Here is a 19,333-nt window from a genome sequence, read left to right as displayed (position 1 = left end):
ACCTATATATGTAATATCAAAGCAATCGGACTTGTGGTTTTTAACAAGAAGTCGAAAATATCACTTTTTACCAAAAATTACAAAAATATTCACCAAAATTAGAGAATTGAAGATATCATCACGAAATGAACAAATCTGAGAGAGGTTCACATGTAGTACCTATATATGTAGTATCAAAGCAATTGGACTTGCGGTTTTTAACAAGAAGTCGAAAATATCACTTTTTACCAAAAATGACAAAAATATTCACCAAAATTAGAGAATTGAAGATATCAACATGAAATGAACAAACCTAAGAGAGGTCTACCCAAGGTACATATACACCAAGTATAAAAGCATTCAGGCTTGTAGTTTTCAAGAAGAAGTCAAAAAAGTAAAACATTGACACGGACGACGACAACGGACAATCACTCATATGATAAGCTCCGCTCGACAAAGTCGACAGCGGAGCTAAAAATTAAGCTTGTGTGAATATTTCTACATACCTGTCCGGCTAACACAGCCTGAGTATACTTAGCTGGTAAACTGCCAGCTAAACCAAACAGACTGGATTGGTAAACCGCAGAAGCTCCTGAATAAAACAACATTTGTTAATTTAGGAAAATTAAATAAAGTCTAGACTTTCTGGATTATATATATATATATATATATATATATATATATATATATATAGTGTATGCACCAAAGTAAGTTCTCAACTGAACAACTATATTTATTCTATTAATAGTGTGTTTGCTAACATATATTATAGAGTTTTTGTATTTTGGTTTATATACACTTCTGCCTTTTAAATAGAATGCTGATCACTTGCATTCAACAACATCGAGGTATAAATCATACATGTAGTTGTTTAAAAGTCAAAACACAGCCAAATAGTCAGTATCAGATGAGACAAGAAAACGTGTTCAGCATTTATACTAGTGCTTCGAAATTTCCATTTGTTCTTGTCTGTGTAACTCACAGACAACATTTCTCATGACAAAAAATGGTTGAATAAATTTATATACATTTTTTGCACTGTAAACTACTTTATTTCGTTTGGAATTAATTTTTGCTATTTTTGCTGAAGGAATGATTCAGTGAAAGTAAAAATCCAGTGAATGCACCATTTTTCCTATATTTTACATTCAACTCATCAAAATAAGTGAAAATAAATTCCATACAAAACACCCGAAAAGTCTTTTCAGCAAAAAATTAATTCCAGCTAAAATAAAGTCTTCTACAGTACTAGAGAAACTACAGTATAAAATGTTTTCATATATTGTAAGAATTCAAGTTCAAAGCTACATATGCTACTTTTCAAAGATAATTAGGTGATATCAACTTACCATTGAAAATAACAATAGTCCCCATAGTTATACCATAAAAAATCCCTGGCCCTGTATCAAATGACAGAATGATTAAAGGGTCAACAAAGGTCAAACTAATAACTCAAATTGTTGTTGACGACATCTGTTGATTTGGTTATTGACAAAAAAATACTACCGCTGTTTTTGACATGGAGGCATTCTTTCGACAGGTGCATATACCCACGCAAGCATAATCTATAAATGGATAACATGGGGAAGGTCACCTTCGCTCATATTGTGTTTTCAAAACAAGTTATCAATACCCAACACTGAATGGGAATGAGTTTCACCAGTGCATTCTTGTTGGTGATGTCATGTTGATCTGTAGAACTGAATTATGTTTTACTCCAGGGACATGAAATTATTTAGGATTTGTCAATGAAGACAGGAGTCAGTAAGAAAATAATGGTAATAAATAGTCCTAATAAAAAAAGAATAGAATAACAAAAAAAACTGTAAAAGTTGAGTACTTACATGATGAGGTATCTATAATGGCAAGGACTTCTGTAAGCACGAACAAAAGAATAATTAAAATGATACTATAACCAATCCTTGACTTGGTCATGGTCCTACAAAAAAAGATGGTGGTACATGTAAATAAATTGAGCCAATTACTGTTGAGCAAGGGATGAATCATTAAAACTCATCTGTAACCAAATATTGTTTTACAGAAGAATTGTGAGACAGCTTAGCAACACTTTTTTTTAAGATGGATTATTTTTATGCCTATTAACCAGCTTTATGCCTACTAACCCTAACCTGTCAAATTTTTAGTGACTGTGTCAATAATGAACAAAGAAAGATAGAAATAGATTATAATTAAATTGGGTGAGCATTTGGCATGTTAACTACAAATGGTGTAATTTCAAACAACAAACAAGTGTTGTATATTGGTTATAAATAATGACAAGAACCACATGTCTATATATGCAGCCATGCTTCTTTTTTTCATTTTGTACTGGCTCAAAAATCTAGTAAAAATCATTCTCAGTTATACAGACAATCCTATTGTCTTTGACAATAAGAATGACATGGGAAGTAGTAAACCAATGAGTAAAGACAACATTACTTGAACAAAAGTCGGTCAAAGCATGACCAAGAATTGGTTGAGAACGAGTGTAAATAAAACTAACATGGCCACCAATTGGCCATTTCGATAGTTAATAGTTAATTATGATTCAAACGTTAAACTACACAATTTTACTGTAATAAAATAACCATTCCTATGTTAAATTATCATTGACTGATTCTATGCTCTAAAGTTATACTGTTGGCAAAATTTTAACCACACTTAACCACAAAAATCAAATCTCAAAGTTATGACATATTGCATATCACTTCACATGCCAAAACAATATAACTTATAAAAGCTGAATACTGTGTTACCCCACCAAGATCTGTAATACATCAGATAGGACTTACTTGTGAGAAATGAAAAGAGTAACCACCATAAAGCATAGAGTTGGTACAAAGCCAGCAATGCCGAGATAACTAAGGAATTTATCCTTATACTCTGCATTGTCACTAACATTGCCAAATTTGTGCTCGGTAAAATACTAAAAAAAAAAAGAATAAATCTTCATTAATACATTACACATTAAACGTTTCTATTCATACTACAGGGTAGTGCAATTACTTAGACACTCACAATGAACATTTTGTGTCAAATTAATTGTAGAACAGTTAATATTTTCATCGTGCAGTCTATTTGTTTTTATCACACAAGCGACACTTTTTTTTAAGATGGATTATTTTTATGCCTATTAACCAGATTTTTAACAGACAGATGCTTTCTGGTATACCAGCAATATGTCTACACATTCATATTTTATCTAATACACAACAGAGTGTTCCATAAATATGTTTTGCATCTGGACACATTATTGAATAAAGGGTTGATCATTATAAACACAGGGTGGGAGGCAGATGGTAGAACTACTGCGCAAATCACACGTATATCTGTCCTTCACTAAATTTTGTATGCTCTTATGTTCTCTATGAATCAAATGACTGTTGGAATATTCATTTTTTTTTACTGAAATTTTTGACTCCCATGTGCGAAGCACAAAATGGGTGTCTTTGCAGTTAGTGTGTCTGTATGTGTGTATGTGTGTATGTGTGTATGTGTGTCCGACTGTTCCACTGCTATCTCAAGAACCATACATCGGTTTTTGATGAAACTTGGTGCATAGATGCTCTGGGCCAATGCGCAGATTTGATTAGGTTTTGGTAAAAATCCATGCTCGTTAATTACCTAATTTGCATGATAATTAGCTAATTTTTAGCTGTTCTATGACTGTTCCACTGATATCTAAAGAACCACTCATTGGATTTTGATGAAACTTGGTACATAGATGCTCTGAACATATGCGCAGATTTGATTAATTTTTGGTAAAAATCCGTGCATATTAATTACCTAATTTACATGATAATTAGCTATTTTTTAGTGGTTCCATGACTGTTCCACTGATATCTAAACAACCACTCATTGGATTTTGATGAAACTTGGTACATAGATGCTCTGAACTAATGCTAGGTTTTGATTAGTTTTTGGTAATAATCCGTGGATACTAATTACCTAATTTGCATAATGATTAGTCAATTTTCGGTTTTTCCACTGATATCTCAAGTACTAATCATCACATTTCAAATGAAACTTGGTACATAGATGTCATACGACACTGCACAGACCTGATAGTTTTTATGGTAATATCAGTACATATTAATTACCTAATTTGCATAATTAATTAATTTTCAGCATTTGATATAAGTAGTTAGCATTACATTTCAATGAAACTTGGTACTTACATACTCAAGGACTATGCAGAGATTGATTGTTTTCGATAAATATTTGTGCATATTAATCACCTAATTTGCATAATTAGTTAATTTTCAGCTTTTCCATGGGTATCTCAAGTACTAATCATCGCATTTCAATGAAACTTGGTACATAGATCCTTTAGGACTATGCAGAGACCTGATTAGTTTTAGGGTAAATAATTGTGCATATTAATTACCTAATTTGCATAATAAATTTTCAGCTTTTCTACTGATATCTAAAGTACTAATCATTTACATTTCAATGAATCTAGAATTATGCAGACCCAATTAGTTTCCGGTAAATATTTGTGCATATTAATCACCTAATTTGCATAATTAACCAACTTTCACACTGATATCTCAGGTACTATACATCACATATCAATGAATGTACATGGATGCTGTAGGACAATAGACAGACCTGAATAATTGTGGGTTACAATCTGTACATATTAATTACCTAATTTGCATAATTAACCAATTTTAAGCTTTCACACTGATATCTAAAGTACCGTAAAAACTCCAAAATTTCGACCGGTTTTGAATAATTGGCGTTAGAAATGTGACATGTTTTTAGAGTCGTGGCCAAGTTGTAACTCAAAATCTAAACAAAGTCATCAATCAGTGAGTATTATGACAAGCAAAACAAAACATCAAGACGCGCAGAAGAGGTCAGCACAAAACTAATAGGTCAAAAGACAAAGCTGTCTCGCACTACCTAGGAAAACTTGCGAATGTTCGAAGTACAGGTACCCATTGGACAAAAGATACATGGAAGTTTAGCAAACTATCTCCCCGACCCAGTGCAATGTATCCGGTTAGAATCAAAGCTCACGTGTCCCTTATTTGAGGGACCAAATTCTGCCGTAAATTCGCCCTTGGATTAAAAAATAAAATGGGACTTTTAAGGTGTATTTTGGCGTCATTTTTCGGACATTTCAATCAATCCTGCCGGCTAAAATAGAGTCTAAGTTTTACCGTAGTCATTGACGTCTGTCTATTCAAGAGTACACGTGTATGATTTTTATCGTGACTAGCAAGAGCGGGTAAGCTTCCTTTCGAGAATGAGCTGTTATCACTGTGAACAATGTTAAATTATTCTTCAGATGACCAGTTTATTTTTTAAAAACAACTAATTTTTTTATTTAAAAAAAAATCATGCCGTTTTCGCATCAAAATCCAAGCCAAAATATCGTACTACAACATCAATCTCTTCGCATTGCGTTCAATAACATTAACATATTTAAATAAGCTATGGTAATTTGAACACGTTGGCATCATCCAGCTTTTTGATTGGTTAATTAGCGATTTGACCTATTTGACCTAAGAGAACATGGCGGATATCCTACAGCATCAAACGTTTATACGAGACCGGAATCATTCGCTTACGATGAAACTTAGTTGACTTTTATTTGTATTTCATAACCATTCAACAAATTTATTTTGTGTACATTATTATAATCACTACTGAGTACAGTAATAATCAACAATTCAGAAACGCAGCATGCCGAGATTTTTGTGTTCGTTTTTATTTGAAACTTCGTTTATTTAGAATATATTTTCGTTACCAATAAAATAAAAATCTCTCAGTCAATCAGAAACCCGGATTCATGCCTTCGAGGAAGGTCCCGTTTGAACGCTCACATCGGTTTTTTTTTTCGTTTGGGGGAAAACTAAAACTGGTCGCAATTTTCGAATAAGAATGAGTCGGCAATTTTTAGTGGAGTCGAAAATTTGGAGGTAAATAAAACACCGAAACCCGGCAAATAAATAGCTAATCGAATTTTTAGAGGGGTCGAAATTTTGGAGTTTTCACGGTACTAATTATTCCATTTCAATGAAACTTAGTACAAAGATGCTCTAGGACAATGTACAAACCTAATTAGTTTGGGGTAAAAATCTGTTCATATTAATTCCCTAATAAGCATAATAATTCATAATTTTTTGGTTCTAATCACATTTCAATTAAACTTGGAGACATAGATTTTCTGTTACATTGCGCAGACCTCATTAGTTTTACACTCAAATCTGGTCATATTAATTTTCTGATTTGCATAATTAGTTTTCAGCTAAGTAATTTCGAATTATATTTAATGTGTCTCCAATACTCTCAGCACATGGGAGTTCTTTCTAAGCTTTCTTTGATTTAAAAATAATCTTTGTGCAGATCCCCCCCTGAGAGTCTTTTCTGTTTAACCCCTGAGGCAGTAGCATTATGATACTTACAGCTTCAGCTGTTATAAACATATTCCATGGTAATAAGGTCCCAATACCATGAAGAACAAAAATCCAGTAAACAAGCTTAAACCTGAAAAATACAAAAGAACATGTACATATGTAACACATGGCAATAATTTGTAAACAATTTGTTGTCCTATGAATAATTTAATTATCTCATGTTAATCAGACAAACAAAATAAATGAAGGTTTTTAATTAACACCATTTGAGTTATGCTAATTATTCCCTTTTGAATTCGTCAGTGGCGATAATAATGAAGATTTTGACTTCGACTGTGTTCCAACAGACTAATATTTTTAATCTTGTAAATTTGGGTGGTACGTAATTAATATTGTAATAAAATGTGCATATTTGTTGTGACCATTTTTTGTTTCTTCATTGTAAGAGTAAATGACGACGCACCTAATTTCATTTTCCCTCAAAGACGTAATATCCCCCTCAATCTGTCACACAGTGAATTAAAATTGTCATTTGCGAAGGGGGGTGCTCAGGTTGAGAACCCTGGGTGCTAACACGGTCAAGTACAATACAGTCGCAATAGCACGTATGTGATATACTTAGTGAAATGTAGTTTTTAAATTTATAATGTAAAGCCTACCTTTAATTTTGCACACTTTGATTGTTCAGTGTCATTACAAATTTTACATTATGTAAACTCCCTGTTCATCTATAAAAGGCCCTCCCACCCAATACAGCTTAAACAATTTCTATTTAGACTCTGGTACAATGCATATACTGTATGCTCATGCTAGCAAATGGACTAATAGTATATGTAGTATGCAGCAGCATTATTCTTTGCTTGAATGGAAATAGTCATAACAAATTTCATACCGTAATTGGTAGTAGATGCTTTGAAATTCCTACCAACAGTACAGCAGAAATGGCAGTGAAACTTAAAATATCACATAAACTGAATGATTCAACATCTGATAATTTTGAAGGAGATGACTCTAAATTTGTCTGCAAAGAATACCAGACTATTAGGATGAGGTCATGAATACACACCACCGCAATGGTATTAATATCAAATAACCTCCTCAATAATTGACAAGCATCCAAATAATCTAGTACAAGTTTCATGAACGCTGCATGTTTGATACCATTGATACATGTCAGATACCAAAGTAATTACATGATATTTAACATACAATAATTAAAATAGAGTCATTGATTACTAAAACAGGTTTTAAATACCAGAAAATAGTCTTGAGTGTATCTCAAAGGAGGGATGGTAGAATTTGCCATATAGTATGGAAAATTACGAGAATACTACGTGCAGCTATAAATATTCCCATGTGTCAAGATGCATACCAACAGTCAGCTTACTTCCAGTAATAGCATCATGGATGTGACCTATTTAAAATATCACATATTCATGGACCCCTTTTTAAAGATCAAACCAGTTAGTATAGCCCATGCTGACAATCACTAAAACTAACAGTGCTGCTGTTAGTGTTATTCACACAAACAATGAGGCATTGTAAAATAAATGCTACAGTTTCTTCTGTGTATACGTGCATGGGTTTCAGATTTTATATATACTGTAGAATACTTTATTTTCGCTTGGAATTTATTTTCGCTGTTTTCGCTGAAGGGATGATTCCGTGAAAATAAAATCCAGTGAATATACTTTTTTTCCTATATTTCACATTCAACTCATCAAAAATTAGTGAAAATAAATTCCATACAAAACGCCCAAAAAGTCTTGAGCGAAAATTAATTCCAGCTAAAATAAAGTATTTCACAGTACATACAAAATCCCAGCAAACTAGTAAAAGCAACAAAATTTAACATTCACAACAATACTGGAGCCGACCCAATATTGTGTCTATCAACTTGAGACAGTAATTAATTTGCAAAATAGTTGCCAAAGTTTTTAAGCAGGTGGAACAGTACATGCAGAAAACCAGACAGGGTCAGAAAAAGGTCAAAGATTAAATTTCAAATGCAATACTAGAATCGCTCTTTTTTGATCTAGGGAGCAATAAACCCAAACTTGAATGCAAACTAGTTTTAAGAGTATAGTCATAAACACAAAAAATAAAACAGTTGGACATGCAAATTGTCATATTCCTTTTAGAAATATCTGTGAATGATAGCAGGCTTAGGTAAACAGACTTTCTGGTATCTAATCAGATATGACAAAATTGACAGACGTGTGTAAGCACAAACAACTGTCAATCTATCAGTTTTGAAATGTGTAATGCAACCATAGACCTAAGATCCATGATGCAACACAATTACCAAAATTAGTATCTCCTCATTAGGTAGAAGCATAGACCTTAGAAAGATCTATGGTAGAAGACACTAATTAATTACTAAATCAAACATGACTGAAACCTATGCAGTAAGACATAAAATACAGGACAATGAATACAAACGAATAAGCGTAATAACGAGCTATTTCTGTAAGGAGTCTAGAGTAATTATCTTCATCACACATGGGTGATTTGCAGGGGGATGGGCATGCTCTTAACATTGAAAAAGTTAGTCATGAATTCAGACTACGGCATTTGTGGAGTTGCCATCTTATAAATCCATGTTTATTACCACAAACACATTGCAGTTTTCCAAGGAATTAACATATCTGTTCTCTCACAATAATACTGTAAATGCACTTGCACTGGGTTTTAATTTCCTTATTTTCGTTGATAAGTAAAAAACGCTTAATTAAATGTACATGAATATATAAAATAACAAATGCGTGTTTATATGGGTCTGTAATTGCTCTCCATAATGATACTATTTTTAATAACTTCTGATCTTGTATTTAGTGTATTGTTCAAAACGGGAACCTTCCAATGGCTTAAAGCACTGCAGTGGTCACGCAACCTGTGTTCAAGTTTTGTGTCAACAGCAATGTATTTTACACACTTTGTAAACGCCACTATGGAGGTCCCATATCAAACACGCTTTACATTTTGCTTCATTCTGCAGCAGTTTTATTACTAGTTATTTATTACCGATATATCCACTATGCAGACATTCCACTACAATCACCCACGTTTACTACTGAGATCCCTATGGTAGTTTGATTACAAAAAATAACGACAGAGTTCAGTCTCTGTGTTTTATATACTTCAGTAAATCACATTCAGTAAAATGATATTCAATCAGATGAAGTAACTTTAACAGTATGACAAAAATGATACTGTAATACAGATATAAATCTGTACTACTGTCCATTAATTCCATCAGCCACACTGCAAATTTGTTGGCATTTCCACAGAGTTCTACAAGAAAATCAAATTTGATGGCGTCAGCATAATGTCAGGTGATGTGATATTACGTGGTTCCCAAGATGTAATTACTTTTGTTAAACTAAGTTCATATTTTAATACACAATTAATACAATTTTTGATGTATGCATTGCACTTCTATTATAAAAATACGGAAATATTACGCAGTATTTAATCCTCAGGACTTCAATAAGAGATTTACAATAATTAGCATATATTTTTTTTACTTAAAAAGAGGAACTGAAGAAGAAGTTAGCGGAAGAGAAAATAATTGAATTACCTCACTCTCAGCTGGTGAAAAACAAGTTTAACTTATTGTCCATTCACCCACCCCCACGAATAGAATTAGACAATGCACCCAGCACTCCATGACCAAAAACATCACCTGACTAATCTGATGATTTTCATATCAATAGAGTATTGCAACACTTTGGGTATATGGCATATTGAAAAACTGACTAGACGTAAACCAATTACAATGTATTATTAAAATTAATATAACTAGTAGACTAGAGCATTTTAAACTTTACACTAATTTAATCATTGTAGTGTTGTTGAATAAATATATGTATATGGAAAATTGGATAAATAGGTATTGTTTGCAGTGTTAGAATAAATAAAGAATCAAATAAAAATTAGTACGTACACAAAATCATTAGGTCCTCAAATTGTAGTGCCAATATTGTAGTAGCTACATGGCAGTATTTGTATTTTATCTTTCTGCGCAGGTAAAAACTACATATGATGGGTGGGGTGAGGTAAAATGCATTATACCATAGACCTTAAAAGTCTCTTTCTAAGGTCTATGATTATACCAGTGCGAGTAAACAACGTCTCAGTAACACGCTGTTAGCATGAACACAAATGTAGGGCAGTGTTTTTGATCAGTGCTACGCTGTTCAATCCCATGGTTTTAACCATGAACTGGTTTGTAGGTTATAACGAAACGTGCTGTTAGGCCAAGGTCACCGAAAAACGCTGCTTTGTTTTAAAAAAGAAATGTTGCGGTGTGCGAAAAACATGACCTCACTATAATACTTTCCAAGTTAATACAAATTTTTTTCTCAATCCGACCATACGCTACATTACGCAGTACAAATTGGGTTAGCAGACAGATTTCGCATTATAATATACTTATTAATAGCGTTTACCTGTCAACAGGCGGTGGTGTCGTTGATACATCGTCCTTCTCGTATGGAGTTTTGATCAACACACTGGTTTCCGTCGACGGTGGCAATTTTTCTACGTCAATTTCGTGCAGTTCCGGAATATCTCCATTTGCAACAGAACCGTTGCGAACCTTGCCATTGGGGACCTTGCCATTGGGAACATGTCCATTTGGTACAGTGCCATTTTGCACGGGAGTGTCATCGGTTTCTGGTGGCCTCAACACTTCATCGATTTCAAATTCAATGTCTTTAAGTTCAACAAATTCGATCAGTGGCGCCCTTCCTTTGCCATAACCTGGAAACTTCGAGGAGCCATCTTGTCCATCGCCTGTACGTTTTACAACCATCTTCACACGCTATTGAGCCTCGCTACCTAAAAGTATGATTAAACGAGTGTCAAGCAGTAGTAGTGACCGAGAAAATGCGAGTTACAAAAAGCAGGATACTAGTATGACAACTCGGCATTGTTGTCAATAGCTTAGACCTTTAACAAATCGATCACAAAAAATCAGCGAATATCAGGCATATACCGCTCATTCGAACTGACATCTCTGAAACAAAATGCTGTAGAATACCTTTAGTTTCTGTCAGTGTCGTTACTAAATCCCTTACCGAAACATTTTCAATACCCCAAATTAAAAATGTTTGCTGCAGCAGACCCCAACGACCAACAGCTGACGAGGGACAATGGCTGCGCAGTAACGATCAACCAAGCCGAGAATAGTTATTTAGCCCGGGTGACACTATTTAACATGGGTAGAGCAGCATTGAAAGCGGGGTGGCGTGTTACTACGCCAAAGCAGGTGACAGCAACGTCGCATCTGAGAGGATATGCAACCCAAAATGTATAGTTAAGACGTTAAAATAAGTTTTCTTAGAACTTATGATGTAAATATTGCACTTGGAATGAATAACATTAAATTTGATGTACGTAAAAACGTAAAACCTTGATTTTATTTCAACTTGGAAATTATTTTCGTTCAACGGACGAATCAGCGACAATAAAATCCAGTGAAACTACCCTTTTTTCATATTTCTAAATTTTAAATTCAACTCGTCAAAAACCAGTGAAAATAAACTTCATAAATAACAGCCAAAACGTCAGTCTTTTCAGCGAAAATTAATTCCGGCTAAAGAAAAGGTGGGTATTTGAAAAAAAAGTAAAAATTTTAAAACAAAATTTGCTGGACACGTTCCAGCAAGTTCTGACTTTATGCCAGGGATTCCATACATCAACCCGTATCCCAGGCAACTGTCCGCACACATGCGATATTGTTGTTTTGAAGTTAGACGCTCATTCTTCAGATTCTTTATGTAAGCTATTATATTGTTTACGTGAAATGCGGTCAAAAATCTTGATAACTCTCGAAAATTCAAAATACACAAAAAATAAAATTGAGTAATGCTTTCTTGTTGGTGAATGTTGCTAAGACATTAGTGACATTCAGCTCTGGCTTTCACAGGTGAACAGACAATTCAGTTTACCATTTTCTTCTAAGATACTGACAATAAGATATTCAATTAATTGACCGGTATAACTTATTAATATTAATATTTATAATGACGTCGTTGCACAGTGTGCTCGTTAATTGGGCTGGTTCGGATTCAACTTCCATAGAAATGAATAAATATAAATAAAGCTGCAAGGAACGCATTTGTTGCGCTGAGAGTACAATTTAAATATCAATATCACGTTTAGATAATGGGCACGGTAATTTAAAACTGAATTACCGTATGGTGAGAGGCGGCGCTGCGTAATTTTGCATGGAGGGATGAGATCTGCTCAATATCCGACACAGGCGCGATCTTACTAGCTCTCCCCAACACACCCCCCCCCCAAATCGCATGATTTCTCACTTAAATTTTAAAATAACACTATTTTCCAAACTCTACGAGATCCCCCAAAATCAGTAATAAGTCTAAAATAAACTAATTTGCAATAAGTTTAATTTTAAGTACTTATAAGGCGTCTCGTTGTGGCTACATTAGTTATTAAAATATGCCCGTATTATTTTGTTTAAACAGTATGTCGACCAGTCGACATGTTAAACATAGACGTGTACGGAAAATTTGTGCAAAAGAAATAAAGCCGATGCTTTATTTTTGGCTTCGGTCACACGCAGTTATTGTTCTTAATGGAAATAAAATTACTTTAGTATGAGTGCCACTCACCCAGTCCTTTGAAATGATATATTATCTCATTGTTTAATATTTTAGTGATAAACATTGATTGAAACACGCTATCTTGTATTGACTCAGAGTGAAGATACGAACGACTGTCGTTATCACGGGGCACTCTATAATATTGCATAATTGATTTGAAGTAAACATGCAGGCATGCCACGTCAACAAGAACTTCAAACTTGCAGGTACGAAGTAAACCTGGGATGTTTATGTTCCTGTTAAAAAAAAAGTTCTGTAGATATGGATTGTAACGCCGTTGGTGGTTTATTTTCACATTTTACTCACGTTATATACGTTACATGGGAACTATTTCTAACACGATGCTTCGCCACGACTACTCCCCTTAATCAATCTAAAAACTGGGCTCCGGAAATGTTTTTATTTTTTCATCACCATTTTTTCATTCCAACGTTCAATTTCGCTTTTTTTCAGCAATTTAATAATTAAATTACAAATCCAGATGACAGTGTTTTACCCGATGTAACTTACAATAGCGCTGCGATCAATATGCCAAAACAGAACGGATTGCTCCTAGACGTCACGTCAATCCACACTGCCACTGCGTCACGGAGTTGCATTATATTCTCCTTGGAGCACCTTCTTCGACAAGGATTATATATATATATATATATATATATATATATATATATATATATATATATATATATATATATATATATATATATATATATATATATATATATATATATATATATATATATATATATATATATATATATTATGACTAATGATAACAAAGGTGAAACATTCCCTGGCAATATTCAAAGTTTAAATTACTATCTAACTGTAAGTCTGTTCATGGGGATTGTTTGTCAACCATGAAAAACATTCGTGTAGTACAGAAAGTTATTTCAAAATAGTCAACGAGTTCTATTTTAAGTACAGTTAATTCGGAACACCAAGAGGATAAAATATTCCATTTTCAAACTATTTTCAAAATACGGATTTAAAAAATAATACTAGTCAAAACAAGAATACCAAAACACAGAAACAGGGGTAGTAATAGCAAAAAACAAAAATAAATTTTTGTTCACTCAATTTTAAATATTATCAATCTACCTGCACGGTTACACCAACGCCAAACTTGTGGCGTTCACACGTAGACAAAACAATACAACATGGTCATGAGCAGTAGAATGACATGGAAAGCTTTGGTCGTAATTACGTTTCGGGATGCTTCTAAAGCAGTAATAAACAAAGAGAGTCAAATACGAGTAGATGGTACTAGAGGTGCACTACCTTGGACCACATTCACCCTGTCAGAGGGTTTGTGTATTGATACTACATAGTTACATTAAAAAACAACCTTATATGTTAGTTGTAACTTACCTATAATACTACTCCCTTGAGTAACATACAATGTATATTTACCAAACTTGGTACAGCGTTGGAGTGTTTATCGGTGGGCCTTGCACTTTTCGAGCACGCCACAGTTCATTCGACCGATTCAATCTGGATGGTACTTGATTTGCTCGGTATATCCTTTGTTTGCAAAGTGAGTACCCACTCAGGTAACGGAACATGAATAACTTACTTAACCCACATGAAACAGTATAGAAAATTCGTGGCTCGTTCGTATACAAATAATAACTATGCGCTTTCCAGGGCAAAAACTACCATAATCAATTCTTCTAATTGATGTGGTCAGAGTGAATACCTGACACAAATCGTGGCGACACAGTGGTGAAATATACAGTGATAATGCCGAAGTGAACACAATGGAAAAGTCAACCACTTAGCGGCAGCCGACCCTAAGATAAGATCGTCCTCAATTCAGATAGTGTGACATACCCGAACTTTGGTGTCATCCTAAATGTCATGATAATGTCTCAGTTGACGTCACCACAGATGCGGCGCGTTAATGTCAATAATATATGTCGAAACTTCATGGGATATAACAGTAATACGGCTGGCGGACGCTGAAGTTGCATCACGCCAGGTTTCTAATAAATTACTTGCCATCACCGCGCCGTGCTCGACCCATGCGTCATTTACAACGCGAGCAATTTTTTTGTTTGTATTATACGTGAAATTTGAACGCGCCCAACTTATAATTTTTGACAAAATTGGTCATAAATCGCATGACAATGTTCATTAGTTTATTATGTACAATCATGAAGCTAATGTCTCATGGTACAATGAAAAAGCATTATTTTGTGTGTCAAAGTTAAGCTTTTTGAGAAAAGTGTTCTAATATTTCTTGAAAATTGCTATTTTTAGAACAATTCCATAGAACACAATATTAAAGAAAATTGCATTTTTTGAAACCCAGATTTTTTAAATAATTCTCAAAACAAAAAGTACTCCATCAGCATTTTCAGCATATATCACCAGACTAGATTTTGAGATATTGCATGATATCTCTGCCATAGTAACCTATGGTAAAAGCGTTATGATAGTGTTAAAATAGCGATTTTCCACTAAAATACAACCATTAATGTCTTGAAAAAAAGGTTCGTAACCCCAACTTTTTTTAGGTCAATATCCTTATATTGCCCTTGAGTACAGTTTATTACAAAATGAACAAATTCTGAGTATTTAAATTTATGAGTGCCTATTAAAGACATGACATGATCCCAATACATTTGCACGAGTAAGGGTACTCGTGAAAATATCCTGGCGATATGCCCCCCCTCTGTAAAATCAACAATATATTGGCCTTGGGATTTATTCGTTACATGGACAACCGAGAATGAAATAGCTGTTTGCATGCACGTTTTGCGCGGCGAGACTATACTGTATCTGAGTACTGTGTTGTATAACACCACCATTTTCTTGGTAGCAGAATTTATAAGTTCACGCACCCCCCCCAGCAATTATTGCACAAGGCGTCAACCACAATTGATGATGCGGGCATAATACCAGTGCACGACAGGCATTCCAAAGTCAGCATGTATATGGCCTAGTAACAGCACAGGGAGCCCAGGAACTATGATCAACTGTACGCACTCCCTATGAGCGGGGGGGGGGGGGGGTATCGGCTGGTATCTAATGTAAGACATAGACAAGGGATGAAGGCTCCAGTAGCTCATATTTTTTAAACTGGAAAAAACAGATGAACAGAATGAAAAATAAAATCTATAAAAAATACCAGGTTGAAGAATATTAGTTGCTCTTTCAAATTTCGCCAAAGCCTTACCTATATTTTACCTATATCGGCAGAATAAATCCAGAAAACTACCCAAATTGAAAGTGCAATTAATATTCTTCAACCTGGTATTTTTCTTTAGATTTTATTTTTCATTCTTTTTGACTTTTTTTTCGAGTTTAAGAAATACGAGCTGACTGGAGCCTTCATCTCTTGTCTTTCTTATACTAGATACCAGCCGATATCTCCCCCCTGCCCATAGAGAGTGCGTACAGTTGATCCTAGTTCCTGGGCTCCATGTGGTAACAGTACAAGAAACGGTCACGTAGCATCCTCCGATCATTCTAATCATGACTTAGTCGCTTCTACCAATCAGACAGTATTATTGACAACCTATAATTCTCAGTACTATTTTTTTCTTTTTTATTTAAACAATATTTTTATTTTGTTTCAATAATGGACATACAACACAAAATATTACATCACATAATGGAAAAATAAAGAAAAAAAAAACTAAGAAAAAAAAAAAAGAAGAAGAAGATTCTCAGTACTATAGTAGATTCTATGAACCAAAAACTTTATGTATAATATGAAGTTGACAAGACCCCCCCCCCCAAAAAAAAGAACACATTCGATTGGACGATGAATTGTAATATGCTGCTTCAATCTGTACAATCCAACGTCATATGGTCATCATACTGGTTCAATGGTGTACATTTTTGACTCCCATGTGCGAAGCACAAAATGGGAGTCTTTGCAGTTAGTGTGTCTGTATGTGTGTATGTGTGTATGTGTGTATGTGTGTATGTGTGTGTGTGTGTGTGTCAGACTGTTCCACTGCTATCTCAAGAACCATACATCGGTTTTTGATGAAACTTGGTGCATAGATGCTCTGGGCCAATGCGCAGATTTGATTAGGTTTTGGTAAAAATCCATGCTCGTTAATTACCTAATTTGCATGATAATTAGCTAATTTTTAGCTGTTCTATGACTGTTCCACTGATATCTAAAGAACCACTCATTGGATTTTGATGAAACTTGGTACATAGATGCTCTGAACATATGCGCAGATTCGATTAATTTTTGGTAAAAATCCGTGCATATTAATTACCTAATTTACATGATAATTAGCTATTTTTAGTGGTTCCATGACTGTTCCACTGATATCTAAACAACCACTCATTGGATTTTGATGAAACTTGGTACATAGATGCTCTGAACTAATGCTAGGTTTTGATTAGTTTTTGGTAATAATCCGTGGATACTAATTACCTAATTTGCATAATGATTAGTCAATTTTCGTTTTTCCACTGATATCTCAAGTACTAATCATCACATTTCAAATGGAACTTGGTACATAGATGTCATACGACACTGCACAGACCTGATAGTTTTTATGGTAATATCAGTACATATTAATTACCTAATTTGCATAATTAATTAATTTTCAGCATTTGATATAAGTAGTTAGCATTACATTTCAATGAAACTTGGTACTTACATACTCAAGGACTATGCAGAGATTGATTGTTTTCGATAAATATTTGTGCATATTAATCACCTAATTTGCATAATTAGTTAATTTTCAGCTTTTCCATGGGTATCTCAAGTACTAATCATCGCATTTCAATGAAACTTGGTACATAGATCCTTTAGGACTATGCAGAGACCTGATTAGTTTTAGGGTAAATAATTGTGCATATTAATTACCTAATTTGCATAATTAATTTTCAGCTTTTCTACTGATATCTAAAGTACTAATCATTTACATTTCAAAGAATCTAGAATTATGCAGACCCAATTAGTTTCCGGTAAATATTTGTGCATATTAATCACCTAATTTGCATAATTAACCAACTTTCACACTGATATCTCAGGTACTATACATCACATATCAATGAATGTACATGGATGCTGTAGGACAATAGACAGACCTGAATAATTGTGGGTTACAATCTGTACATATTAATTACCTAATTTGCATAATTAACCAATTTTAAGCTTTCACACTGATATCTAAAGTACCGTAAAAACTCCAAAATTTCGACCGGTTTTAAATAATTGGCGTTAGAAATGTGACATGTTTTTAGAGTCGTGGCCGAGTTGTAACTCAAAATCTAAACAAAGTCATCAATCAGTGAGTATTATGACAAGCAAAACAAAACATCAAGACGCGCAGAAGAGGTCAGCACAAAACTAATAGGTCAAAAGACAAAGCTGTCTCGCACTACCTAGGAAAACTTGCGAATGTTCAAAGTACAGGTACCCATTGGACAAAAGATACATGGAAGTTTAGCAAACTATCTCCCCGACCCAGTGCAATGTATCCGGTTAGAATCAAAGCTCACGTGTCCCTTATTTGAGGGACCAAATTCTGCCGTAAATTCTCCCTTGGATTAAAAAATAAAATGGGATTTAAGAAAATAAAATGGGACTTTTAAGGTGTATTTTGGCGTCATTTTTCGGACATTTCAATCAATCCTGCCGGCTAAAATAGAGTCTAAGTTTTACCGTAGTCATTGACGTCTGTCTATTCAAGAGTACACGTGTATGATTTTTATCGTGACTAGCGTTAGCGGGTAAGCTTCCTTTCGAGAATGAGCTGTTATCACTGTGAACAATGTTAAATTATTCTTCAGATGACCAGTTTATTTTTTAAAAACAACTAATTTTTTTATTTAAAAAAAAATCATGCCGTTTTCGCATCAAAATCCAAGCCAAAATATCGTACTACAACATCAATCTCTTCGCATTGCGTTCAATAACATTAACATATTTAAATAAGCTATGGTAATTTGAACACGTTGGCATCATCCAGCTTTTTGATTGGTTAATTCGCGATTTGACCTATTTGACCTAAGAGAACATGGCGGATATCCTACAGCATCAAACGTTTATACGAGACCGGAATCATTCGCTTACGATGAAACTTAGTTGACTTTTATTTGTATTTCATAACCATTCAACAAATTTATTTTGTGTACATTATTATAATCACTACTGAGTACAGTAATAATCAACAATTCAGAAACGCAGCATGCCGAGATTTTTGTGTTCGTTTTTATTTGAAACTTCGTTTATTTAGAATATATTTTCGTTACCAATAAAATAAAAATCTCTCAGTCAATCAGAAACCCGGATTCATGCCTTCGAGGAAGGTCCCGTTTGAACGCTCACATCGGTTTTTTTTCGTTTGGGGGAAAACTAAAACTGGTCGCAATTTT

General features: G+C 34.1%; 1 protein-coding gene across 4 annotated transcripts in view; it reads right to left on the bottom strand.

Moving 5' to 3' along the window:
• LOC100377043 (equilibrative nucleoside transporter 1-like) overlaps positions 1–14,464 on the bottom strand; it is a 28,744-nt gene extending 14,280 nt beyond the window's left edge. Inside the window, exons 1-7 of one of the 4 annotated variants that reach the window (XM_085491714.1) lie at positions 14,351–14,464; positions 10,799–11,189; positions 6,396–6,477; positions 2,772–2,905; positions 1,824–1,918; positions 1,329–1,379; positions 486–571 (exon numbers count right to left, since the gene is read on the bottom strand). In XM_085491714.1, the coding sequence (XP_085347840.1) occupies positions 486–571; positions 1,329–1,379; positions 1,824–1,918; positions 2,772–2,905; positions 6,396–6,477; positions 10,799–11,163 (813 nt within the window). In that variant the 5' untranslated portion in view covers positions 11,164–11,189; positions 14,351–14,464. Of the gene's footprint in view, positions 1–485; positions 572–1,328; positions 1,380–1,823; positions 1,919–2,771; positions 2,906–6,395; positions 6,478–7,239; positions 7,369–10,798; positions 11,190–11,391; positions 11,532–14,350 lie in introns of those variants that run through there. The other 3 variants (XM_085491703.1, XM_078013056.2, XM_085491717.1) reach the window with 3 other exon arrangements.
• Between the last annotated feature and the right edge of the window lie 4,869 nt (positions 14,465–19,333).

Source organism: Saccoglossus kowalevskii, chromosome 2 (genome assembly GCF_978046115.1).
Source record: "Saccoglossus kowalevskii chromosome 2, keSacKowa6.1, whole genome shotgun sequence".
Taxonomy (NCBI): domain Eukaryota; kingdom Metazoa; phylum Hemichordata; class Enteropneusta; family Harrimaniidae; genus Saccoglossus; species Saccoglossus kowalevskii.
This window is presented reverse-complemented; position numbering and strand designations above follow the sequence as displayed.